Source organism: Callionymus lyra, chromosome 9 (assembly GCF_982586985.1).
Source record: "Callionymus lyra chromosome 9, fCalLyr1.hap1.1, whole genome shotgun sequence".
Classification (NCBI taxonomy): Eukaryota; Metazoa; Chordata; class Actinopteri; order Syngnathiformes; family Callionymidae; genus Callionymus; species Callionymus lyra.
Window position 1 is genome coordinate 9,767,840 of NC_141826.1, and position 26,454 is coordinate 9,794,293.

The 26,454-nt window shown below is 39.1% G+C and overlaps 5 protein-coding genes across 7 annotated transcripts; 4 read left to right on the forward strand and 1 right to left on the reverse strand.

The window, feature by feature from the left end:
- Positions 1-1,621: 1,621 nt before the first annotated feature.
- Positions 1,622-22,593, reverse strand: syce3 (synaptonemal complex central element protein 3). Of its 2 annotated transcripts, XR_015712844.1 has the most exons (4): positions 22,538-22,580; positions 20,751-20,856; positions 18,970-19,107; positions 1,622-1,812 (listed from the first exon to the last, which is right to left on the reverse strand). XR_015712844.1 is itself a non-coding variant. In XM_087799269.1 (3 exons), the coding sequence occupies exons 2-3, from the start codon at positions 22,289-22,291 to the stop codon at positions 21,932-21,934; spliced, it is 291 nt and encodes a 96-aa protein (XP_087655395.1). In that variant the 5' UTR covers positions 22,538-22,593; the 3' UTR covers positions 21,842-21,931. The 2 variants fall into 2 exon arrangements, 1 of the variants encoding a protein (XP_087655395.1); XM_087799269.1 differs by lacking the exons at positions 1,622-1,812; positions 18,970-19,107; positions 20,751-20,856 and adding exons at positions 21,842-22,122; positions 22,192-22,291 and having other exon boundaries at positions 22,538-22,593.
- tmsb2 (thymosin beta 2) lies at positions 4,596-6,029 on the forward strand. 2 transcript variants are annotated; one of them, XM_087798728.1, is made up of 3 exons: positions 4,596-4,733; positions 5,407-5,511; positions 5,605-6,029. In XM_087798728.1, the coding sequence occupies exons 2-3, from the start codon at positions 5,412-5,414 to the stop codon at positions 5,640-5,642; spliced, it is 138 nt and encodes a 45-aa protein (XP_087654854.1). In that variant the 5' UTR covers positions 4,596-4,733; positions 5,407-5,411; the 3' UTR covers positions 5,643-6,029. The 2 variants fall into 2 exon arrangements, with proteins under 2 accessions (XP_087654854.1, XP_087654853.1); XM_087798727.1 differs by having other exon boundaries at positions 4,635-4,730; positions 5,405-5,511.
- LOC148071768 (protein Wnt-8a-like) lies at positions 10,020-12,369 on the forward strand. Its single transcript, XM_087799746.1, has 6 exons — positions 10,020-10,084; positions 10,187-10,220; positions 10,305-10,443; positions 10,893-11,018; positions 11,105-11,247; positions 11,803-12,369. The coding sequence occupies exons 1-6, from the start codon at positions 10,020-10,022 to the stop codon at positions 12,367-12,369; spliced, it is 1,074 nt and encodes a 357-aa protein (XP_087655872.1).
- On the forward strand, positions 12,845-14,841 carry LOC148071769 (protein Wnt-8-like). Its single transcript, XM_087799747.1, has 5 exons — positions 12,845-12,859; positions 12,939-13,068; positions 13,361-13,486; positions 14,042-14,184; positions 14,272-14,841. The coding sequence occupies exons 1-5, from the start codon at positions 12,845-12,847 to the stop codon at positions 14,839-14,841; spliced, it is 984 nt and encodes a 327-aa protein (XP_087655873.1).
- Positions 22,594-23,426: 833 nt separating the features above from the next.
- On the forward strand, positions 23,427-25,338 carry foxi3b (forkhead box I3b). Its single transcript, XM_087799509.1, has 2 exons — positions 23,427-24,126; positions 24,204-25,338. The coding sequence occupies exons 1-2, from the start codon at positions 23,529-23,531 to the stop codon at positions 24,746-24,748; spliced, it is 1,143 nt and encodes a 380-aa protein (XP_087655635.1). The 5' UTR covers positions 23,427-23,528; the 3' UTR covers positions 24,749-25,338.
- Positions 25,339-26,454: the final 1,116 nt, after the last annotated feature.

Genomic DNA, 26,454 nt, shown 5'->3' on the forward strand with positions numbered 1-26,454 from the left:
ATCTCTGTCAGTGTCCTCCAGCTGGCTCGCCCAGATAACTCCTAACATGCCGACTCACTCGCCGCTCTCGGCCGGTAATGGAACACCGAGCGCCAATCAAAGCCAGCATCATTAGAGGAGGAGATGGTGAGCGGATGCTGGTATCTGCTCTCACTGTGCTCAGACATCCTGCCCGTCCAACTTCTGACCCGATAGCCACTCCAATCTTGCACATTAGCTCCTTATAGCAGCAAAGCACACTGTCTGTTTGAAGTCAATCTGATCTCAGAGAGATAGGGAAAGTTTTTTTTTTTTCTCACCCAGGAGTGACTGGAAATGAAGATAGATAACTGTGGTACTTCTCCTCAGTAATTGGGTCCAAACTTACAAATGTCCACCATCCTGGCTGGCTTCCATTGTTGATAAGTACTTTTTTTTAGAACTATGTTATCTTATCTTAGCTACTACTTTTACTACTTTTACGTACTACTTTTCTCAAACTCTCAAGTTAAATCAAATTTAACTTGAGAACGATGAGAATAGAACTAATTTATTCTGTTTGCTTAAGAACATACAAATGATAAGAACCAGTGAAAAATGTAAATATTTATGATTGTCAATTCATTTAAATGTATCTGAATATATATATTTTTTTGTATAAGTGCTTTATCAAGAACCAACTTGAGAGTAAAATCTTGTTTTACAGAATCAAGAGTTTTGGAGGACAAGTCACAGAGCTTAATAAAAAAAGTATGTGTAGGCAAGAACATGAGGATCATGCCAATAAGACTGTTTTTCTTCTTCTACTTCTTCTTCTTCAAAAAAGAAAGGTACTTATTGGCAAGTAAATGAGGATCACGTCTAAATAAAATACATTTGACAAAAAATCTAATAGAGGTACTTCTTGGCAAGTAAATACAAAATCATGTTTAAATAAGTTTGAATTAAAAGAAATTTAATTTAAACCGGTACATGTTGGAAAGTACAAGACTTGTCTTTTGATAAGAACAGAGTTGTACATGTTTTTTGGTTATATACTATGTTTATGAGTAAAAGAAGTTGGAGGGCTTTTTCTTGGAACGTCTCAACATTCTCCCAGAAGAGATATTTGCGATTTATTTTTCTAACTATGTGTTTTTTCGTTATCGTTATATACTTATTCATTTGGTTTTATTTATATATTTAATTTCAAACTCCTGGTTTCAAACCCCTGCCGAGAACGAACTCCAACCGATTGGACAATGCTGCCCTCTCCTGGCCGCTTCACAGAAGACACGCCCTTTACCAAATCATCTTTCCTGTTGACGGCGCCAAACAAGGAGGAGTCAGAGTTGAAGCCATTAAAGGTTTCTATCATTATCCGGCAGGAATCCGATGAGCTGTCTGGCAGTCTCGACAGGTCGTAAGACTGCTGTATCTGACCTTTGCCGACGTGTCTCACATCCGAGCTTCAAATATTTTAACATTTCACTCCCAAAGGTTAATAGGAAGGATGGGGAATATTTAGAGAAGGTCAAAGAGCTCTTCAAATGAGGCAACAAACAACCGTGTGAAACATTGATCCCAAGAACATGAAACGGCTTTAATGAACGTCGTTCATAAATGTACTTCAACAAACGAGCCAACCAAACACTAGGAAGTGACAATAAAGACTTTATCAAGAACAATCCTGCTGGGATGTTGCTCGGTAACCGTAGGCGACGTGACACTTGCCTGGATCTCCGAGTCTGTCCAAGTCGGGGGGAGAGAGAGAAGCTGTTGACTCATCGCCGTTTCTTGACTGTGTGGTGATCCGATGATGTCACTGGCTGATGTCAGACCACCACTTCAACTCTGAGAATGTGAAAGAGAGAACATGAGCTACTTGATGACCTCAGGATGGAACCACGAGTGACCCCTTTTAGACTCAAACCATGACTGCATCGAATGGAGCCCCCAGAAAAGACATTCAAATAATATTCATCAATAACATTTAAACTTGTATTAATGAGAATTTGCTTTGAGAAGTAATGGTTAATCTTATTTAACCCTTGAGTTGGCCCGAAAACAAACGTGTTTGTGGTATCCCTTGTGTTGTCTCTGGATCAAGGGGAACGACCTCTCTGGCTTCCAGAAATACATATGCAGTGGTGGAGGTCGTTCGCCTTGACCCAGAGACAACGCAAGGGATACATCAAACACATTTGTTTCCGGGCCTTTGGGTCACCTTGACCCTGAGCTAACACAAGGGTAAAGACCGGTGACTGAGATATTTCATGGTAAACCCAATAATACTCAAGACCCATTTGATGTATATTATGAATATTATACAAATAAAAACTATCCGCATATTCTTATGCAATATATTTCTGTTGTTGATACAATAAAGTACCTGAATAGAGGGGTTTTTTTACCCAATGTTATCGCCCTACATTTATTTTAATACATGTATATACTATAATAATGCATTACCTTTTCATATTGAAAAAGAAAATCACTGATAATATGGGTTTAGCTCAATGCATACAGCAGGTGGCAGTCGCGTTACTGAGCTTCCTTACAAAATTTACAGTAGGTTAAGAAGAGTTGCTCAAGTCTAAGTTGCACTGTTCAAGTGTGAACCCTTATAAACTTGGTGAATCCTCAAAGCAACCCAGAAAACCATCTATATCTATTTATTACAACTTTAGTATTTTTGTGCACATGTTTGGCGCAGGAAATTAAAAAAAAGCCAATACATACGATGACAATAGTAGGATATTGGTAACAACAGAAAACAACACATACAATCAATATCCTTTGCTTCAACGAGAGGAAACCCTGGAAAGGATGCCTCTATTTTAGCACAAAGAAAATAAATCCACTTCAAATATTATTTTCTGTGATGTTAACAGTATAAACGCTTTAAGAAACATCAAATATATGATGAATCTTATCCATGATAGACATGCGACCTCTGTCGTCACAGTAATGAGTGAAGAAGTAAGCTAGCTCCTGACAGCTAACTTTATTCCCGGGGCTCGTACCATTAATACCAAGGAATGTGGCAGCAGTCCCGGCGCTGAGCGGGTTTTAAAAATAAAGATTAAATCCACGACTTGCATTTCTCTAAGTGCTGAGGCATATGGACTCATTGATTCACCAGACTCGGGAAGAGGCTCCACAAGCAGCTGGACGATACCACAGCAGGGTTATAATATATAGAAAGTGAACATGACTCATCACTCTTCAGTCAGGATACAGAAGAGAGTAGAAAGAGAAAGCTTTTTCAACAAAAAAACTGAGACTAAATGGAAATTCAGATCCTGTGATGCACCAAGTATGACCTGAAGGCTGTTAATAGCCATTGATCTGATTTAATGTGGCCGTCTGACTGCCATTATAAATGATCTCAAGTAAACTCCCAATATTTTTTTTTTTGCATTTACCATCTGTTCTTGTTTTTTTATCGGCCATGTTACTTGTTAAATACTAAAGAAGCAAAAGTTACTTAATTGTGTAACACTACTGAAGGAGATAATTCTTGGTTTTATGTTTTAAAGCTACAATAATAAACATAATAAACATTTCAAATGAAATGAAACATGATTTGAGTTAAGTAAAATAGTGTAGTTTTGATTATGTTCAGCTTAACTATCACTTAAATTGAAAAAAAATTGGCAAAGTACACTGGCATTACCATTTACATCCAGACTATCCTAGCATGCTAGCTGTGTAACTACATTGACCATTAAATTAGACAAACGCTTAAATGTTAACTGAAGAAAACACTTGTAAATAATTAGTGACGGTTATAATAGTAATTATGATATAGTAATAGTATTCATTATAGTTATATAATTATTTGAGGCAGGATAAATAAACTTTATTTTACTTCCAATCATGTTTTGTTGTTTCATTTATTGCCTTATTGTTTCATTTTTATTCATGTAATTCCGGCTATGCAAACTCTATTTCCTGCTTTTTTCATTTGATTTGTTTTTATTAAATTAAGGAACATCACAATTTAGGCTAGTATCCTTCCAGAGATCTCAAGATTCTATTAAACTACTAATATTGTGTAATTATATTTTATTTGTAATTAAACCTTGTCTTAAATAATCATCGTTTAATTTGATTTATTTCCCACAAAGAAAATGAATAAGTCATGAGAACATAATTATTAATTTATTTTTAAAGGGTGTGCACCTGTCTTTAGCTTGTCGGGGCTCTACAGTGACACAGGCTTGAATGGGGTTCCTAAAATAGTTGTCCGGGGATCTGCCTGATTTAAAATAAAGATGTGACGTCACATTGCAGGGCTTTCTTTTTTAATTATATATAAATATATATATATATATATATATATATATATATATATATATATATATATTTTATTTTTTTTATTTAACGTCACACACCTAAATATATTGCTCCATCAACTTGAATTAAATATTAAGATAAATAAAATATTTTTTTAATGGATTGGATTTCTAAACTCTCTTCTGTTACGAACCATCTATATCAAGATCCGGAGCTGACCCCCGCAGCTGTTCCATATTAGGGTCTGGTTCCCGCCAGTATTTTCCTTTTATTATTAATGACGGGACAGAAGGCTGACTAAGCTCTCAGTCATGCTCCCTCTCTCCACTGTACGCCCTCCCCTCCCTCTTAAACCCACCCTGGATGCAGGCGGCGTGCAAACACACACACACACCGGCAGACACTCTCAGCCTCCCTCTTCTCCCTCTCGGCATCGCCATCACTCGTCTGTGGATACGATCCAGGAAACACTGGTAAGGACGATTCGGACTCATTTTTTCCCCTCTGTGAACTAGATGTGACTTCACATCTGTGGGCTTTTTTTTATGAAATGCAGGCGTTCAAGTGTGGGAGGCAGACAAAGGATTTGGGGTGGGGCTGGATGCTGAGGGGGCTGCATAATGATAGAAGATTAAAAGTGTTAAATGATAAAAAAAGAACAATTTTTGACTTATTAGAAATTATAAATGAAAACCATAGATGAGGGTAAACGTAGTGATGTTTAAAATATGTTTATCTAATAGCAGCAGTTTGGTGGCCAACACAACCATTTATTTTCTATTCTAGTTAGAGGTTCTTTTTTCAAATATTGTCAGGTCATGACAGCCGTGATTGGCGGGGGGGATACAGGCGTGACGGGACCATCATCTCTGTGGTGGAGTCAGTGATCACACTGCAGTGAATCCACGAGGCTGCAGGGGAGGACGCAGAGGGAGCCGGAGGACGTGAGGAAGGCAGAACAAAGAAGTCAGGAAGGAGACAAAGGAATGAAATCAGGCAGATGTTAGCTATGTAGCTGAGCGTGAGCTAGGTGTGATGGACACGCCGGTGATGTGGGCATAATGTGTGCGCACGTGTTGTAGCCACTCCCTTACAATGCAGCTTTTCAGGAGCCTCATTTTTGATCCGACTGTTTGTCTTCCACAGCCAAGATGTCTGACAAGCCCGACCTGACCGAGATCTCCAGTTTCGACAAGACCAAGCTAAAGAAGACAGAGACAAAGGAGAAAAATCCTCTGCCGACCAAAGAGAGTGAGTGATGGCTCCTTTTCACCGCCACATGCCGCCAAAGTGACCATGTGCACGTGGCAAAAACGTTTGTGTTGTGTTTTTTTTTTTTTCCAGCCATCGAGCAGGAGAGGAAAGGCGACGCCACACCTTGAGCACAAGAGCAGAACCATGCAGAGATGCCACATCAAGAAGAAGCACTTTCTTTCTTTATCACACTGTTTGAATCTTTGTTTTTCCTAAGAAAAAGCTGCTCCGGGGAAAACCTCCGAGCAGCCATGAGGGTCAACCTTTACCACTGCAGTGTTACACAATAGCCTGGGTGCCTGTCTTGTTCGCATGTCTCCAATATTGCCAAACTGGGGAGTGGAGGGAGGGTGTAGCGTGGAGCGGCAGGCAGCCAGGCGGGGAACAGGGGAGTGGGTGTGTTGCACGGTGGTCTTATGAGATGGGTGCCATCAGAAACTAATCATGTGGGATGTTTTTCGTAATGGACTTTTTACTTTTGTTTTGTGAAATAAATATTGACATGACAACCCCTGCTTATGACTTCTTATATCGGACATCAGGGTTTAATCATGATTAATTTAAAATAGGAAGTCGATTTTTAAGCAGCAACAATTTACATGTTAGCTCTGAGTAAAAAAAAGTTAGCATTGATGCTATCATTGTTTTTACTCTGTGACATTTTAAGTTTTGATTAAATCAACATTTTTTGGTACCATATATATTTAACTCTATGGGATCAAAATATACACAATGATTGACTCTCATATTTTAATATTCATCAAAAAGCTAAAGTAGAATGACAAGATGACTCCAACTTAATCACATGACCATTTTGGTTTAGGCTATAGGTGGGCAATAAAATGTAATTGTTTGGGGGGCCATTGAGCCAAAAGACAGAGGTGGTCAAAAAAGTAGAAACTTTTTTTTTCATAAATGATCCAATTTTTTTTTTTTTTTTACAAAAACCCTAAATAAATATTTATATTAACATGTTGAAAAAACAACTGTCTTGAACATTTCTACGTAATCAGTTTTATAGATTTACTTGGTCATCGTGAGGGCCACATAAATGGCGCCCATAGGCCACAGTTTTACCAAGTCTGGTTTAGACAGATGAACTGGAGTGTAAGATAATCAGCAATTAAAAATATGTTACGTTATATGTTGTGTATGAATGAAAAAAGCAACATTCCGTTTTTGTATTTTATTAAATAATGCAGTAAGCATGCAAGCATTGACTCATTCCAAGGTACAAGAGTTTTTATATTTAAAAGTCAATACAAAATATATTAACATGTTAAAATAAATGTAAAATAAATTTGGTTTATTATTGTTACCTAAAAAATTATATTATTAATGTTATTTTTGATTTTTGATTAACGAAAGAGACTAAGCAGCATTAAGGATTAAAATGTTTTGCGATTAAGATTATTTCTATAATTTAAAAAGGTTTCCATGCTTTGTGGGATAACCTTTTTTATCCTTATAGATCTTCCAATACAATATTTCTCGTATTGTAAGTAAGTAAATTATTTGTAGTTTATTTAATTAATGTATTGTTAAGTAGTTCATTCTTATCAATGATTTGCTTCGTTTTCTGTTTCGCTGGTAATACGTTGGAAATTGCTTTAATTGAAAAGGCCAAAAGATGGCGCTGTGTGTTTAAGAATGGGGGAAATAATCAACTTCTTTTATTTTTACTCTTTTTTTCACTTTAATAATCGTATAAAAAATGAAAAACGGTGTATCTCTGATATATGATGTGCTTGTTTGTCTCTTTTCACTGGACGACTGGGAAATATGTTTAGGTAGTCATGACAACTTAATCTCGATATAAAAGACGAGGTGCGATTGGCTGGTTTATAAATGGGCGGGTCGTGTGTATTAAAACAAAACTACACAAACAAGAGTGTGTGAATTATGCTGCGTTTGAGGACCTCGTTATCCGATGACGACACACCAGTCATCCTCTCAATATTCCTCACGCGGTTTCCATGTCACTGTGGCGTCAACAATCCTGCCACCTTCCCCGAGTCTGTCAACTCCGGCACCTGGGAGTCCTTTATGGCTCTAGTTCTCCCACCTTACAGCCCATAAATCACGCCCGGGACCACCTGATGAGCGCAGGGTTTGGTGCGCATCTAGGAATCCTAGGATTTCAAATGTGCCGCAAGTCTCTCTTCTAGTGTCCCAGAGTGTCAGACATGACGAGGATTATGTCACTCGTGAGATGTTTGTTCAACCTCAAATAATGGTTTCATTAAAACTACACCGCAGCAGTAGTACTTCTAGAAGAAGTAGTAGTAACATTACGAATATGAATAATAGTAGTGGTAGTAACAGTACGAATTGTAGTAGTAGTAGTGTGAGTAGTTTAGTAGTAGTAAGTAATTTATATTTGTAGAGTGCTTAGTTGTAGTATAAGTAGTAGAGTACAAGTAGTGTTAGAAAAAATATTATACAGTAGAATTAATAGTTGTAGTTGTAGTAGAAGTAGAAAAATTATGTGAAGTACAAGTACTTGTAGCAAGAGAAATAGTAGTAATAGGAGTTTATAGTATAAACTAATGGTTTTATGAGTAGGAGTAGAAGAAAAAGTATACAGTAGTATAAGGAGGAGAATTAGCAGTAGTATTAGATAAAGTAGAATTAGTAGCGGAATAATTAGAAGTAGGAGTAGAATAAATAGTTGTAGTATTACTAGTATGCGTAGAAGAAGTAGAAGTAATTTTAAGTAGGAAAAATAGTAGTAGACGTAGATCTAAAATAATTAAAAGTCTTAGTTTAAGTGGTACGGGGAGTAATGGTAGTTATAGTAGTAGTAGTTTTTGTTGTAGTAGCAGTAGTCATAGTAGTTGTAACATTATATTTTAAAGGACAGAGGTTCTTTATAGTAAGAGTAGAAGTAAATGATAACTACTCTATGACAGTAGTTGTCAAAGTATCAGCAGAAAAAGTTGTTAAAAAAGTAGAGGAAAAAGTTATGATATATTATACTAATGGATTTTACTGCAGTATTTTTAGTTGTTATATAATGAGAACTAGCTATAGTACTAGCTGCATTTTAAGTAGATATTATTTGTATAGTTGTATAAGTAATGAAACTGTGTTTATTTGTGTAGTATACTACTATAGCAAATAGTATAATATAATCAATTTGTATGTCCCCTACAAATGTCTTTGTAAGTAAGCAATTAATATATACTTGTAATTATTATCAGCAACTATCAAATATAAAACTTATAAATAATGCTTTTATTTGCTAAACATTGTGCAATAATTTATCTTGTGTTTTTATTAATAAGTCAATCATCTGTGTTGGCATAACAAAAGATGACGTGTTATTAATTATATTTGAGTTAATTAACGGTGGCATTATTATTATGCATCTATTTATGACACTGAATTCAGTGGATCCAGCACCCTCGTGAAAAACCCTCCCCAGAGTTAAGAGACCATTGTCAACTTGTCATGAACCCATTCAGAGCCATTAATGTTTTTGGCGTTTTTAATTAAAAATCCCTCGACTTTATCCGAGTGTATATATGGTTTCAATCATTGCTGCGGTGAACGCGCATGATATATGTAATTAGTGGGGATTATTCTCACCTCTAATTCCCCTCTTTTGTTCGGGGGTCCTCGCCCCCCTATTGTCCCGGGCGATGAGTGGACTGTGTGTATGAGTGGTTTTACTCGGGATTTGACATGTTCCATTAAATCTGTCACTCCAGGCTGGAACATGGATGAAACTGGCGGGATAAGTGTTAACGATCGTTCAGGGGAAATCTGAAGGATCATCATGATGGGACTAATAGGATAATCCCATCGATCCTGATTGATAATATCGATAATATATATATATTTTTTAATAAATAAAAAAATAAAATAAAATAAATAAATTGTAAATTCCCGACTTTTTTTTTTTCACACAGACTTGTTTTGTGGAGGAAACATCTCTCATCCTATTATCACGGCTCTGCCAATGTCGGTGACGTGTGAAGACAGATTTACATGACTGTGGGTTCAACTCCTGGGTCACTTTATGGCTTCCTCGTCACTGTTGACCCCACGGGACGCCGGGGCCCGAATTCCCCAAAAGGCTCTTACAAAATAATTGCGCAACGCATTTTTTTTAAATAAATATTCGACTTTCTTTACGCATCTTTTCGATAAGATGTCATTCAACTACCGCGTTTACACAATATGTTACTTAACGACACCGATTTTTTTGGGGGGGAAAAAAAGTGAACAAGCCTGGGAACAACAGGTGAATGAGTGGGAGGGAGTTTGGGGGTCCCCGCGTCACCGCTTTGAAGTGCGTCCTTTTTTTTTTTTCCACCCACGGCACCTATTTGTCTCAGGGTCGGGGGACAATCCCGAACCTGCCCTTTCACAGCGAATCGCGACCTGTCTGACAAATCTGTCAATCACAGGCGCCCATATAAATCATCACCCCTGCGCTCGGGGCTTCAGTCGCCTCCTCCCGCTCCTGCAGCCACATCTGGATACTTATTATTGCAGCCATGGGACCCCTGGATCTCCTCACAGCGATGCTTCTGACTTGTCAGTTGGATTTTACATCAGCCTGGTATGTCTCTCGTCATTGAAAATATATATATATATATATATATATATATCAATATATTTAAGAATATTCACTCATGGATTTTATTGATTTTTGCTTCTGCAGGACAGCAAATAACTTCCTCATGACAGGACCCAAGGTGAGTCGAAATTTAGGGGAATATCCCGTTCATAACATAGTAAAAACCCTGAATAATAACATTAGGATCATCCCTTGTTTTCAGGCTTTCCTGACTTATGCTGGCAGTGTGCAAGTGGGAGCACAGAGTGGCATACAAGAGTGCAAGCACCAGTTTGCATGGGAGAAATGGAACTGTCCAGAGAGCACACTTCAGCTATCAACACGCAGCAGCCTGCGCAGTGGTAAGTTACTTCTTTTTTTTTACAGTAGAAAAAGTAGGATATGACAAAGCATGTATGTCCAAAGTATGGGCCATTTGCGGCCATTAATAAGAGTTTTCATGGCCCGCTCCTACTTTTCTAATAATCATATGGGGGTCAAGTTATAGCTAGAAGCACATAAGTGTCAGTTTATTTGTAAATACGCAAAAAGTAAGTCTATTCATTTTCATATAGCCAGGTTTTTTTTCTATATTTTAAAAAATGGAAAGTGTTTATTTCAATTGCATTACATATTTGTCCAGCATCAAGTAGGTAACTGTTTGCACACTGTTTTCTGTGTTGTTCAAAAATGTTGAATAAATCTAATGTAAAGCAACTGTTAAATGCTGAAATGGAATTCACCTAATCTATTTAACGTAAAAAATTGTTGTGGGCAAAAGTCCTAACTTCTTAAAAACGTTTTTTTTTAGCAACAAGAGAGACCTCCTTCATGCACGCCATCAGCGTGGCTGGAGTGATGCACACGCTCACGAAGAACTGCAGCATGGGAGATTTTGACAACTGCGGATGCGATGACTCCAGAATCGGACAGACAGGTATAGAAATATCCCATCTTTGACTCACTAACCATCCGTACAACAACCATAACAATGTCATAACTCTATCTATTTTCATGTTTAAGGAGGAAAAGGCTGGATTTGGGGTGGATGCAGTGACAACGCCGCGTTTGGGGAGAAAATCTCCAAACAATTTGTGGATGCATTGGAAGATGGACACGACTACCGGGCGGCGGTCAACCTGCATAACAACGAGGCAGGCAGACTGGTAAGATATAGTTGAATTTATCTGTCTTGAGTCTAAAGATTATAGTAGACAAATGTCTAAATATATATTTCAATTCAGTTCAATCAAGTTAACTTCTCCAACATACCACCTTGGGGTCAAGATGACCTGAGGACCTCCCCAAAAAAAGTGTGTTTGTGGTTTCCTTTGTGCTTCTGGGTCAAGGTTCCCCATCTACCAGAAATTCATATGCAGTGGTGGAGGTCGTTCACCTTTACCCAGAAGCAGCACAAGGAAAACTACCTTCGGGTCATCTTGACCCAGATAACACAAGGGTTTATTTATTTAGAACAAATTTAGTATTATTTTAATAAAGGTTTATTAAGGAATTGTGTATTATAAAGACAAAAATATGTGAAAAAGGGCACCTGCTATGTGTATGTTATTAAGATTTAAATTTAAAAATATGTTATATAGAAGATTTTTCTTTATTTGGGGTGTTTTCTGATTATTTTTAATCAATAAAACCTAATAAACCAATAATGGATTTATTGTATAATTGGTGTCAATAGTAAATGTTTTTTTTCTTCTTCTCAGGCCATCAAAGCAACCATGAGAAAGTCCTGCAAGTGTCACGGAGTCTCTGGGAGCTGCAGCATTCAAACGTGCTGGATGCAACTGGCGGACTTCAGGGAGGTGGGCAACTACCTGAAGGCCAAATACGCACAAGCCAAGAAGCTGGACACGGACAAGAAACCCGTCAGAGCTGGAAACAGCGCGGACAACAGAGGAGCCATCGCCATCCGAGGCGTCCCGCGCGCGGACCTCATCTTCCTCGAGGACTCCCCCAACTACTGCGTGAAAAACCAGAGCGTGGGCTACCTGGGCACGGAGGGTCGGGAGTGCGTGAGGGGCGGCCGGAGGGGCGCGCAGAAGGAGCGCAAGAGCTGCCGCAGACTGTGCCACGACTGCGGCCTGAAGGTGGAGGAGAAGCGCATCCAGGTGGTCAGCAGCTGCAACTGCAAGTTCCACTGGTGCTGCACGGTCAAGTGCGACAAATGCACGCAGGTCGTCACCAAACACTACTGCGCACGGAAGCACGCGGGGAAAAGCTCGCGCAACAAGACCAAGCGCAAGCACCGTCGCGCGCACGGCAGACGCTGAGTGACGTTTTTATCCTCGGACTTATCTAACGCACTTACGAATGTATTTAAACTTTATTTTATATTGTGCGACAATAAATATTTTTATCGACCACTCCTGAGTTTTTGCCTTTTTTTCTGTTGAGCGAGGAGTTTGTATATTGGTGTTCTGGTGTCACGCAGGTTTGAGGAAACTTCTCCATCACCTAAAGCCGCCTTTGAAGTGCGCATATAGGCGTTTCCGACTCCCGTTATCCAATGAGCTCTTTGCGACCCGGGGGATAAAACACAAGAGTCCCATTTGTTCTTCATTCCCAAAACAAAAACGAAGCGGCACACAATGTACTCTTCCATTTTCCTCCTTTCTATTCTCTATTATACTCGCCCTGGAAATTCATGGTAAGTTTTTTTTTTTGCACATTTATTTAACTTTTCACACACAGAGTTTTTGACCTGTATTCCAACATGTTCTCGTCAGGGTAGCGAGCAACTTTCTCATGACGGGATCTAAGGTAAATATCGTGACGTGACATTATATGAAAAACGTGGTTTGAGCGCGTTTGAGTGACGCGTCGCTCCGTCCGTCCGCAGGCCCATCTCACCTTCGCCAGGAGCGTGCAGGTTGGCACGAGGAGTGGGGTCGACGAGTGTAAACATCAGTTTACGTGGGATCGATGGAACTGCCCTGACAGCGCAGTGCAAGTTAAAGGACTGAGAAGAGGCGAGTAAACTGAAAAATACAATGACTTTTGTCTTGAAATTACGCGCACAAAGTGGACCAACGACTAAATGTGCATCTACTTTTTTTTTAACGTATTTTTAAAATAAACTATTCATAAAATATCATCAATACATAAGGGGAGATATTAATTAAAATTATAACTTGTATTATAACCCAGTTTTTAATTTGTCAACTAGGTTAATTCATCTTTACCGCCCCCTAAAGGACAAAATGCACATCTTTTTTTTGACGTAACGCGTTAGTTTATTTTTCTCTACATTCATTTTTGCAGCCACTCGAGAAACGTCGTTCGTGCACGCCATCAGTGCAGCGGGCGTCATGTACACGCTCACCAGGAACTGCAGCATGGGAGACTTGGACAACTGTGGCTGTGACGTATCGAAGAACGGAAAGATTGGTGAGTTATTATCTATATTGAATGGTTAGTGGTAGGATATATCCATTACCCTGCACCCCCCCAATAATCACGATGAATGCAAGTGATAGTCATGTATTTTTTCTGACTAACTTGCCAATGAAATTTGATTACACATACAGTATATAACATATAACTTGCATCACTCTACATATGCATCATGTCTTCAATTGGTGTCAAACTAAATTTAATAAAACGTTGATGCTTTTTTCAAAACAATTCAGTGGAACAGTTAAAAGGAGGAACAGAGGACTTGTGTAACATGATTCCCATATGTCAAACTCCAGGTCTGAGGGACAGATCTGGCCTGCGAAGCCATTTGATGTGGCCCACAACCACTTTAAATATCTCTAGGAAGCAAAACATGTGTTCATGTTTGAATTTAAAGCACACCAAAACCCCTACATTCAAGCTTTGGGTCATAGAACGCATCCATTCCTAAGGATGTGTTCTATTAAATATGTATGATAAAAGTAAACAAACTTTAAGAATCTGAAAGGACGATGTCATCAATCTGTTTGTTTGTCTGCTGTGCAGGGGGTCGAGGATGGTTGTGGGGAGGCTGCAGTGACAACCTGGAGTTTGGAGAGAGAATCTCCAAACAGTACGTCGATGCCCAAGAGACGGGTCAGGACTCAAGGGCAGCTGTGAACCTCCACAACAACGAAGTCGGTCGATTGGTAAGTAACTCTTAAGCAGCTTTTAAATAATATATATCTGGCATGTTAGCACAGAGGATGATGTTTTTTTTTTTCTTTGCTCCACAGGCCGTCAAAGCCACGATGAAACGCATCTGTAGGTGCCACGGCATGTCTGAGAGCTGCAGCCTCAAAACCTGTTGGGCACAAGTGTCGGATTTCCGGGAGATCGGCAACTACCTGAAGGCCAAGCACAGCCAGGCTCAGAAGCTGGACATCGACAAAAGGCGCATAAAGGCCGGGAACAGCGCAGACAGCAGGGGCGGCATCGTGGACGCGTTCAGCAGCATCTCCCAGACGGACCTCATCTACCTGGAGGACTCCCCGGACTACTGCCGGGTGAACACCAGTCTGGGTCTGCACGGGACCGAGGGTCGGGAGTGCGTGCAGCACGGAGAGGGTCTGAGCCAGTGGGAGAAACGCAGCTGCCGCAGACTCTGCCATGAGTGCGGCCTGAAGGTGGAGGAGAGGCGCACGGAGGTGGTGAGCAGCTGCAACTGCAAGTTCCACTGGTGCTGCAAAGTGAACTGCGAGGCCTGCTCGCAGGTGATGGTCAAACACGTGTGTTCGCGGAGGGAAGGAGGCGAGTCGCACGGCTACAGGCGACGAAGCAGGGGACACAAAAATAACCTTCAATGAAAGAAAAGTTGCTGAATGAATGTCAACAACAAAGATTTGAGAAACAAAAACCCCCAAAAATTCAATCAGGTGTAGAGTTGCTGCCAACCTTGTGCGATTATAAAAGACAAACTTATGGGTTATTGAATTAGAGTTGAAGAACTGACTCAAATAATCACAGAAGAAAGTCTCAAAGTTGTACAGCAGAGTTTTTTTTTTGGTTATTTTACATTCATGGTGATTTATTTTTACATAAATACTTTTATCAGTTTTGGGGGTGTTTGATAATATCAGAATGTACCTCTAGAAGCCTTTATTTTAGAAGGTGGAGATGCGTTTAACATGGTGAAAGCTGCTAGGGATTGGTGAATTCTCTGGACCAAATGGACAAATTCACAGGAATGACTTCAATAAACATGTTTCTGTAACAAATGTAGCGACATTTCAACACACAGGTAAAGCGTGTTGACTAAGCTGCATAAATATTAACTAAGAAAAAGGAAAAAAAGTATCTGAATTGCCTTTTTTGAGTTACATTTCCCATGAAGCGGCGTTTATATGTCATGTTTTGTTTGTTTTTGCACTTTTATGTTTCAATGTCGTCTATTTATGATGTGTGTCGTCATTGGGATGGATTTAATAAACTTGAAAAAAAAATTCAGCTACTGTCTGCCTCCTTATTCCAAACATGTAGCTCCACGGCAGAGACTTTATATGACAGCACACTCAAGACAAGCAGGGCTCATTAGAATGAGAATACGGTGAATAGATTTAACAGAGGATTACAAGGATAACATGGCTGCCTTCACACCTAAACCCGGGTGTTGATCCACCGGCGGACTTTGATGTCGACGTGTATTGCGTCGGCACAAAGAGAAGCGGAACTTTGAAAGACAAATTAGGGATGTATTTCCACTGGTAGAAGTTTGTGAATTTGCCCCCGGATGACTTTGAACGCAGCCACCTCGCCCTCGGTGTCCCACAGGCAATGCAAATGTGAGGAAACACTTCAAAGCATACGCAGGAAGTGCGTTTCCTAAAACTTTCAGTTTCCAGATTAAGAGGAGACGGATATAAACGAGCGTGATCGCTGTTCCGCCTGAGAAAAAAAAGGGTCAATTCTAATCTCATCATTTGCAAGTAATTAGGTCTTGGGGACGCCCACCAGTGCATCTCGTCTGAGGAGTCATTCATGCTTCCACCCCCTGTATCTGCTAAAATATTCCTCTCAGTTGGATGTGTCATAAATCTGCCACAGTCACAGTTAAATCAGTGATGGTATGGATATTGCCTTCATCGGGGGGGTCCTCTGCCCAAAGGGGGCGGGGGTGGAAGCTGCACAACCTTTTACTGTTCAAGCTGATAGCAGAACTAAAGGGATTATCACGATATGGGTGGAACACATGCAAGTACAGCACCAAGATATTTCACGTCACCACCGCCAGCTTTATGTTTATGTTCACAACACCAACAGAGCGAAACTTCCCCTCCCTCCTTTCCTCTTATTTGTTTGTTTCAGTGGCTGTCCTGTATTTCCCATGATGCCCTGCTGTGTTTTAATGAAGCTTTTGGCTCCACTGGAGGCCTTCCCTGCTTATCTGGGGGCAATTAGTTGATTCCACATGGCTTTTAAACAGTAGGCGTAAACAACTTTATTTGTTCAGTATGATTCATGGATACAGTTATTTATGACTAAGTGCTACAGAGAAAAAATAAACATAGAAGATATCATGTATTTTTAGTGTTTTTAAGACACCCAATAAATCATAAACCTGCAGTGCTGCAAATGGCAAAAGTACATGCATAAACTTCAATAATTTGTATTCATTGAAATCCTTTATACTCTCCGCCAAATAAATAAATATATAAGTTTCCAGATTACTTTACTACCTCTAATTGCTAGAAAACAACATTTTAAAGGGGTTAAGCTTAAGCTGTCAACCTGGTGAGTCATGATACAAACTATCCTTTTAATTAGTATAGAATTAGATTTTGATATTGAGACAAATATGTATGAAAATCATTTGCATTCCACATACAATGAAAAGGTGGTTTGGAGAATATGTGGATCTTTTTGAGGCCGAAACTATGATATAACCAGTCCTGGCAGCAACTCGGTTGAGTTTATAAAGGAAATAGTGGTAGCAAAAAATAAAGAACAACTTATTGGTAGGAAAACACTTTTGATTTAAATAGCGTTAAATAAATAGTGTTAAATAAATAGTGTTAAATAAATAGTGGTTGATACATCTTAAGATGTATGCTTTGCATATGAACATGCTTAAATAATGACTTAGCAATGACTAAATCAGCTATATTAACTAAGTGACACCATTAAAAATCAAGTGAATGTTTTGATTCATAAACAACTATATTGTTTATGGATTTTTTATAGCCGTTTATGGAAATTGAGCTGTTTTTAATTCCTCACTACAACAAAAGTCTTTCACAAAGAGATTGGAAGAGTCAAAGAGGGGGTTGATCACAGGGACCCCCCGGGACTAGTCTTGTATTCACCCCAGACGGGCCCGGGGGTCCGGGGGGACTAGAGTGTGATTGATCATCCCTGCTCCCCACTTCCCTCCTCTCTCACCTGGGTGTGAGATACAAAGAAACTAGATGGCCTGCAGCCGGGATACAAGATCTGACACGGTCTGCAACAGCAGCGCTCAAGCTGACAAATAGGAATGAAAATGTTGAGCCAAATTAGGGCTGACACAAAACTCTTAAATATGACAAGTGGGCATGTGTTAGTCACATACAAAAGTTATGTTGTTTTCGAAAAGATTTGATCAGAATGTCTAATCATATATGATCTAACATTTCAGTGATTTAAAAAAATAAAAGTCTGCATTTTATATATTAAATATTGATTAATAATTAAAATAGTTTTTCTATCACATACATTTATCGTAATCCAACAGTACTAACTTTAATTGTTTTTGCTATATTGAGGAAAAGCTATAGATAAAACTGATATTGAGATTGTAGTATATAATTTGGTTATTAAAATTAATTAATTAAGTATCTGTCGAAGACAATAAGTAATTTTCACATTAAGCTCACATATTAATAAAAAAAATGTTGCTTGGACTGGTATATTAGCAAATATTTCTTTATTCTTGAGGGAATGAAATTACAAGTATAATGAAAAGATAAGCTAGAAAAAAACATTAAATCAATTTTGAACATTCCACAGCTTGTCTGCTATTAGGCTGTTGTCCACTAGGGTGCAGTGTCGCATCAGGGACACGGAGGAGCTTCGTCTGTTAGTTATCTCGTATATAGTTTTGTTTTGTCTTTTTATTTAAATTAAACATTTTATTTGTGCTTTAATAATAAGTATACATTCAACTAGGTGAGGAACTAAATAATGACAGCTACTTAGCAATGTTTTTCCGTAAATAAATTAAATCGACTGGGAACAAAAAAGGAATATTTTAACTCATGACCAGAAGATGGCGGTGTTGATACGAGAGAAGGTGATGTGGGGGGTGGATTTTTAAAGAAAAAAAAAAAGAGTTGGAAATCGTTTTTCATTCAGATAAAAAGCATACTTCACGATTATAATTGGCCATTTAGCCCTGTCTGGAAAATAAATTCTAAGTGACAGTCATGGAGGAGACGCATAGGATTCTTTCATTTCTAAATGTCTTATAAATGCTCATCCCAAATGATTACTTTAATAGCGCAGCTTGGTCTCAGTGGCATGTTGTGTTTAATACGAACAGATGGGGACGATGGACAGATAAAAAAGACATTCATTGGGGGGCTCCACTTCAGGACATTAGATCAGTAACCAATTAACTGTTGACTGCTCTTCAGAGAACAGAAGAATATTAGAGTTAAACAAGATGGCTTCGAAATGTAATATTAGAGAGAAGTTTGCAGGTCCATGACCAACATACTCTGATCTTGAGTCACACCCCAGGGAGGTTCTGCGACACATCATTAGGTCTGTATCATTTTTTTTAATATGTGCTGCTGTTCTCTAGACTTCCCCACGGCCGGCAGAGACGATTACCCCATTACATGCACACATTTCACAGAAGCTGAACACGTCCACAGAAGCCCGCACACACATCAAGTTTCCAAAACTTTACAAAATATTTTTTTACATCATTTGTTTTTCCAAGTGAAAAAACATACCACAGCTCCTCAGGCAGGCAGGCGGGCGCAGTCAGGCTTGGGGAGGCTTCTGCGGGGCCTCCTGGGTGTGTGACAGAACCATCTTGTTGGGTTGGACAACACGGGCCATCAGATCAGACATCCACAGCTGGGTCTCCCCTTTCAGAGAGAAAGTGAGGCTTAACGTCTGATAATACAACAGCATGACAACAGTGGTAAAGTGAATTTCCATTCATTGAGCGGTCTCAAGGCGGTTAGTCGTGAAGTGATCCATGTAAAGGAAAAAAAAAACTTCTGATCGTGTAAATGTTAAGACTACGAGAACAAATAATATACACATATATGCATATATACAACCACCTTCACGTTAAGAAATGTGTTGGATCACGACAAAAACGTGGTTATCTGACTAGGAATCTGAGACGCAGCTTGCATGTAGGTCAACCGTCTCAACCACTTCAGCACCAGATAGTTCTCTCTCCATTTTGCTGGTTCTATACACTATAGAACAGACTGGGGTTCCAGTCAAAGAACGAGAAAGAGAGGTCAAAATAATACTTTAAATCTGACCATTTAGAAATGTTTCTAACAATCTAACAATTGTATTACTAGTTCAATTCTGCATGTAACTTGTTACAGACCTTTGTTTGAATACCTCTTTTCTTTTAGTCCTTTTTATGGGTTTTGGTTTCATATTTTAGGGTAAATATCGTTTAACATGCATTACATTAAACACAGACCAAATTTAAATGTCTTTCTCAACCTAATTTTGGGAGCAACAGGAGTCAAATGGTTCCTATCGGCAGCATGTTTGAGGTCAAAAGGCCTTGACAAGTTTATTAATGTGTATCTCCTGAAGCTAGGTTGGAGTGAACCAGTGCGTAGGCTGTGTAACCATGTCATTTAAATAAATGTCCTTCAACTTGAGTTGCTGTATTACTCTTTAAACACAAATGTGATTAATCCAAATCAATTATTCTTTTGTTTTTCTAAAGTAACACCTTCTCTTGCAGAGCTTTTAACAGTGTATAAGTCCTGCTAGATGATCTTCACAAGCCTTTAAAAAAAAGATGAATTCAATGTTTTGCTTTCATACTTTTAGAAAAAAAGTGCTCAGGTTAGTTACTTCACTAGTAAGCAATATTCACTTTTATTTTTAATGGAGACGCAAGGTCAAATACACAATTAAAAAATAAACTAAAACAATCAGAATTTTAAGAGCTTTGCTTTTGAACTGCAGAATGTTTCACTGTTGCCAAGGTGATGTAATCCAATACACTGCTCAGGTAAAATGTTTTTATTTCAAAAGTGGAACATCTGTGAATAACTGCTTTTATGAAACATGTTTAGTTTCATAAGCTTAAAAAATATATAAAGAATAAAAGAGAGAGAGGAACATAAAAGAACCCTTGTTTTCAAGGAATACTTTGTAGCTCGCAGCTATTGAAGCGAGCGTTCATGAGCTGAAAACGAACACATATATTTTGCGGTGCTCCTTCTGTCCCCCCTGGCAGGAGAAAATTGTAACATCATGCCTCACATCAATAGATAACCACCAGTGTAATCCTTCAGTTACAGCTATCTTTCCATCAACAGTGAGACCTGACAGCCATGAAGCAGCGTCGTAGAGCTCAGCAGCCGTGTGCAGCAGCTGGACTTACAGTCGTCAACTTTTTGGTTATCCTACTTTCCATCTTAAGGAACAGTAACATGACATTATTTGCATATTTGCAAATAATTCTTCCGGGTTATCGCACTCAAATAAATGATGCCTAGGGAATGATTTAACCCTTTATACTTACTTTCCATCTCAAGCAAGCCGTTCGACAGAGACTCCAGCTCTTTGAGGATGCGTTTCAAATGAGTGCTGGCGGTGGAGTTGGTCGAGTCCTTCTCTGTGTTTTCCATCTGAAACCAGGATACAAAATATTAATCACATCATATACAGTTGAAACTGTTGAAACAAGTTTGAAGCTTTTTTTAGAACATTACAACCCCCCCCCCCCTTACACACGCTTGTGTAGAGCAGCTATAACTTACATCACGTCAGTTTTATAGACATTGTACATTTTGGCTCATTGAAGTCGCTTCATGGAACATTTTTTTTTTGGAGCTCAGAAATAGTTTGGTTTTTAGAAGCCTTCATGTGGTCTAATTTAAACTTTAACTTTTGATTACTTTTAGAAAATGCTTCTACTGGCGTTTATGTATACTGTATATATATATATATATATATATATACACACACAAACAGTAGAAGCTACATAAACTTGAAACTTAAATACATACTTGTCATTTCAGGATTGAAAAAAAAGAATATTTGCCTCTTTTTACAGAATGTTATTCAAAAATGATTGTTATTTTGGATTTTTCGCTTAGTCGATCTTTCTATAAAAAATAAATAAATCATGAAATATATATAGATTCATGAAAACAAGAATACGAGAAAGGTGAGACATATGACAAGAAAAGATAAATTATCATTCCAATAATAGAAGTAAAATGTGGCCTTCGACTGAAGTAACTAAATTTAGGGTTAAAATGTGACCGATCCAAGAAACTTCAAGCCTACTCTAGAGCAGATAAATGACTACAAAGAGGATCAACTGAGAATTAAGCAAAAAACAAAACAAATCTTGTTTGGTTCTCGTCTCTACTTCTTTTTGATAATTAAAACATGTAAAAATGTATGCATATTATGAAAATGATGTTATATAAAATGTCATTAAACAGTATATACAGGTATTATCATTTAAACAGTTTGATTTAAATAATAGAAATGTCAATATCGCACAGAATACATTTTTGAATAATCTAATACATATGACTGGCACACATACATTTGACCTCAATAATACCAATATCACCAGTGGTTTGTGGGTTATGCTTTTATTCCGTTTACTGTACATTACAGAACATTAATGTACAGTCACCAAATGAAGGTGAACAGAAACAACTTGAATATCATTTGGAAAAACCTTAGTTATTTTTCTTTTGGGTCTTCAGGTGTTTTGACATCATCTTCTTCATGGTCTGGTTTCTGATGCGGATCCTCTTCGCCGCCCACAGCTGCCTTGCACCGGAGGAGCTCCTCTTCCAGCTCCTGCATGCTGGAGCACAGCTCCGGGCTGGTCCGGAGTGAAACCAAGTCGTAGGCCATCCAGGTGAGCCGCACTACAGGTGAGATCGATGAGCGACCATGAGTGACCTCAAGAGCTTGACGGAGACTTTACGATGCGACACCTGAGAGGTTCTCAACGTCCTCGATCAGTCGCTCCAGCTCCTGGTTCAGCTCACAGTCGCTCGTCTTCTGGAACTCTAGTGGCAGCATGGACTCAGACATCTACCAGCAAAACCAAGTCCTTTCAGCGGTTTTGAATTGAACTCCGTTCATTTAAATATATATATAAATATATATACTTGTCGCTGCTAGCTTGTTCAAGCGCCCGCGGCTAGCATGCTAACCAACATCGTAAACACATCAACAAGCACTAAAAACCACAACCAAAAGTTACTTAAACACAGTAAGTTGTGATAAATTAACTTCATTTTATGTTGTAATGTTGGTAATTTTGTGTGAACAACTTACAACGAAGGCTTCTCACGCGCACCGGTTTTAAATCACCTTCACGCTAACCTGGCGATGTGACGTGACTGACGTAAAGTTTGAATTAAACTTTATTAGGCGAACAGTATTTGTCAGAAACTTTTTTATTGACAGTGTTGTTAACACAACATTATTTTATTTTTTATATTTTTTGTGGTGGCATTACAGGATCAAAGAATGAAACTAAATTAAAAAAAATGAAATAAAATAATAGAAAAAAAACAAAACAATAGGTGAATATGAAAATCTAAAAATACATTTAAAATAAAAAATATTTGAATCACATTGAGCAAAATAAAGTTTAATCAATACATTGAAAAAGTAGATTAACACTAATATAATGATAATTTACATGAATTAAACACTAAGTCATTTTGTTGTTTAAAAGAGTGGTCTAGAGTTTATTTAAGACACAGTGTAGTTATTATTTGTCTTTCGTGATAATTATAGATTATTTCAAACTAATTAAAAAGTAAATGTTTTTCTTTACAGATTATACTTTCTATCATGATAATAAAGAAAAGTAAGTAAGTAAGTAATTGTTATTTGTATAGCGCTTTTCCAGACCAGGGTCACAAAGCGCTTAAAGTAAAGTTAAGTAAAGTAGAAATGATAATCTAGTTCAGATTAAAGGAGCTGTATTGAACATGTACTGTATAAAGTCAAATAGATTAACTGTTCTAAGAGAACAATGCTGAGAAGAGACAGCCTCGAGGAACAGAATTAGCTGACTGTAGGAAAAACATGGATGAAAAGCCGGAGCATACGCCTCACCTGAGGTGGCAGCCAATCACACGAGTCGGGGGGCGTGGCCAGGAAGAGTGATAAAGCAGGTATGACAGGTGACATCTTGACATAAAGCAAAGGGAAACAGACCAGAGACCAGAGGAGCCTCATGCCTGGTGACGACAACACATCTCTCTTAGATCACTAAAGCTTTTTTTTTTTAAAAAAAACAAGAAGCAACTCGGACATGTCTTCCTTTGAGACTCAGGGTCAGTCTCCACCTCGCTTAGGCCCGCAGTTCCCCAGTCTGGGTCAGGAACCACCAGAGCTCGGCATGTACAGCGACTGCTACTACCCTCCGCCGTCCTTGCCGAGTCCTCAGCGGACCACGCCGGCCTCCTACGACCTGAGCGACTACGCCACCTCCACCCCGAACCCCTACATCTGGTTCAACGGCTCCGGGATCAACCCGGCATCCTACCTCGCCTCTTCCGGTCCCCCCGGCAACCCCGGTCCCCCCTTCGTGCCCCAGCACTACGGCATGCAGCGGCCATACCTCGGCCCGAGCGCCGGAGGTCCCGGCGGCGAGTTGAGCTGGTTCTCCCTGCCCTCGCAAGAAGACCTGATGAAGCTGGTGAGGCCTCCGTATTCCTACTCGGCTCTGATCGCCATGGCGATCCACGGGGCTCAGGACAGGCGGCTGACGTTGAGTCAGATCTACCAGTACGTCGCCGACAACTTCCCGTTCTACAACAAGAGCAAGGCGGGCTGGCAGAACTCCATCAGGCACAACCTGTCGCTCAACGACTGCTTCAAGAAAGTGCCGAGAGACGAGGACGACCCAGGTAGAGATTTCGTGTAACGACTTTTAACAAGCTTTTTTTTTTGGATGTCAAATTAAATGATGATTTTTCTTTTACAGGCAAGGGCAACTACTGGACGCTGGACCCGAACTGCGAAAAAATGTTCGACAACGGCAACTTCCGTCGCAAGAGGAAGAGGAAGTCCGACTCTCTCAACGGAAGCGACAGCAGCACGGGCGCCCCCGAGTCCGGCGACAGCGAAAGAGGCAGCCCGAAGAACCTCAACATCTCCACCTCCCCGGACAGGATCCCCTCCCCGTCCTCGTCGGGCCCCGCTCCCTGCCTGAGCAGCTTCCTGTCCGAGATGTCGGGCGTGACGGCGGGTGACGACGGACTGAGCAGACCCCTGCAGATCAATCTCCCCATAGACCCCTCTCACAGGCTGTCGCAGCCGGGGAGCTTCAGCAGCTTCTCTCCAAACTCCACGGCCTCAGAGTGGCTCCCTCAGGTGTCGGCGGCCCCCGTGCTGTCCTCCTCACCCACCCACACTTCTCTAGGGTACACCAGCCCCATCCTCAGCCAGTTCAGCAGCTCCACCGGCCACTTTTATCCGCCGCTGAGCTCGGCGGGAATTATCTACCATCGCGAGGGAACAGAAGTTTAGGAAAAGTGTTCGACATCCCACAGATCGGCGACACCTGTTAGAAGACGACAACATGCATGTTTGCGCTGACTGCGACAGTTTATATCGCTTTAGTGTGACGGATGAGTAGAGAGGGTCTGATTCCCACAGGAACGGCTGAGTCGGCAGCAAAGAAACAGTGTCACAGTCAGCTTAAATCTGGACCTAAGCCAGTCTCTATCAGATCTGAGTCATTACCAACAGATCACACGTCAGATGTGCTGACAAAGGAACCTTCCTCTCAGTGATTCTTTGATGTTATCAGCGACTAAACAGCACATTAAGACGAGCAGTCAAATAAAGCCATTGTCTACAAAAGGTGTATTTTTATAGAAGGCATCAATCAATGAATTACCGTCCTATTTTTTTTTTTTTGGGGGGGGGGGGTAATTTACATTGTACATATGTTTGTGTTCTTCACTGTTTGCATTTATACTATTGGTTTGTTGTATTAACATGTAAATGTAACTTAACATATTTCCTGTGTGATTCATGTTTTTATATATATATTGAAAAATAAAAAAATACAAAAAAAAAAAGTTCTACTTTTGCTTCATTCATGAATGAGTAAACTGAGTCTATTAAATTCTCACACTGACAGAAAACAGTCGAGGGAAAGTGATGACCAAGTGAGTAAAAATCTGCATGAGGGTGAAACTTGATCCGTGTGTGATGGATAGTTAACTGAAAATCTGCATTCCCATGCTCACACACCAAACACAGTAATCCTTCTCTGTCACTTTACCGATGGATACTGCAAGATCAGCAATTTGTTTTTTTTTCTATATGCTGGTCAACTAATTAAACAGGTGAAAAAAAGGCAATGTTGAACGTAATGTTTAAAAAACAAACATCATGACGCATTAAAAAAAAGTCAAGAGCACAATTAAATTTCACATTTGTGTACAACTATAAATGCCAAAACTTAATACACTTGGCTACTACTTTCTTTTTGATTCAATCAAAGTTTAGTTTTATTTCATCAAGAGACGAACACAAGGAAGATAAAGTTTGCTTTTTTACTTCAAAACACCTTGTGACACTGAATGTCTTAAAGGTGCTATATAAATACAATTATTATTGTTATAATCATTTAATTTTTTATACTTTTAAACCTTTTTTTCTGATTAAAGACTAATATCATTGATATCAAATTCCCTGGGACTTTAAAATTATATAGTGTATTATTAAAATACACATGATGAGCTTTGGTTGTTGCTTTAAGTCGCATAAAAATTTGAAAATCCAGAATAAAATATTAAGAATATTACTTAAAATTGTGAAACAGAATTTCAAGTCAAGTGAGATTTATATTAATTAAACATTAAAATCTTGTAGTTAATGCGGGTTAATTGGGTTCAAATCGGTAATTTGTATGTGACCATTAAGAAACATTAATTACCCATGTTTCTCAGAGTTCAAGATTTGCTGTTTAATAGTTTCCCACCAGCTCGTTTTTTAATGCTAAATAAAAATAATTGTTGTAGAAAAGCATAATGTTGGTGGAGATAAAAGGGATATTTCTAAGAATGTCGGTAATCTTCCATTTTATACTGCATTGCATCAAAGTTTTAAGTCCATTCAAAACAGGTACATGTCAATAAATTATACACTAATAATTTATTAAGTTCTTCTTAATACTGTCAAAGAGTTCAGTTAATGACACGTGATATTTAGGCATTTTGTGT

Coding starts and splice junctions, on each gene's coding strand:
- tmsb2 (XM_087798728.1), top strand. CDS start 5,412: ATGTCTGACAAGCCCGACCTGACCGAGATCTCCAGTTTCGACAAGACC. Junction 5,512..5,604: donor TCCTCTGCCGACCAAAGAGA/GTGAGTGATGGC, acceptor TTTTTTTTCCAG/CCATCGAGCAGGAGAGGAAA.
- LOC148071768 (XM_087799746.1), top strand. CDS start 10,020: ATGGGACCCCTGGATCTCCTCACAGCGATGCTTCTGACTTGTCAGTTG. Junction 10,085..10,186: donor TTGGATTTTACATCAGCCTG/GTATGTCTCTCG, acceptor TTGCTTCTGCAG/GACAGCAAATAACTTCCTCA. Junction 11,019..11,104: donor CTCCAGAATCGGACAGACAG/GTATAGAAATAT, acceptor TTCATGTTTAAG/GAGGAAAAGGCTGGATTTGG.
- LOC148071769 (XM_087799747.1), top strand. Junction 13,069..13,360: donor AGTTAAAGGACTGAGAAGAG/GCGAGTAAACTG, acceptor TCATTTTTGCAG/CCACTCGAGAAACGTCGTTC. Junction 14,185..14,271: donor ACAACGAAGTCGGTCGATTG/GTAAGTAACTCT, acceptor TTTGCTCCACAG/GCCGTCAAAGCCACGATGAA.
- syce3 (XM_087799269.1), bottom strand. CDS start 22,291: ATGTCTGAGTCCATGCTGCCACTAGAGTTCCAGAAGACGAGCGACTGT. Junction 22,123..22,191: donor GGACGTTGAGAACCTCTCAG/GTGTCGCATCGT, acceptor TCTCACCTGTAG/TGCGGCTCACCTGGATGGCC.
- foxi3b (XM_087799509.1), top strand. CDS start 23,529: ATGTCTTCCTTTGAGACTCAGGGTCAGTCTCCACCTCGCTTAGGCCCG. Junction 24,127..24,203: donor GAGAGACGAGGACGACCCAG/GTAGAGATTTCG, acceptor TTTCTTTTACAG/GCAAGGGCAACTACTGGACG.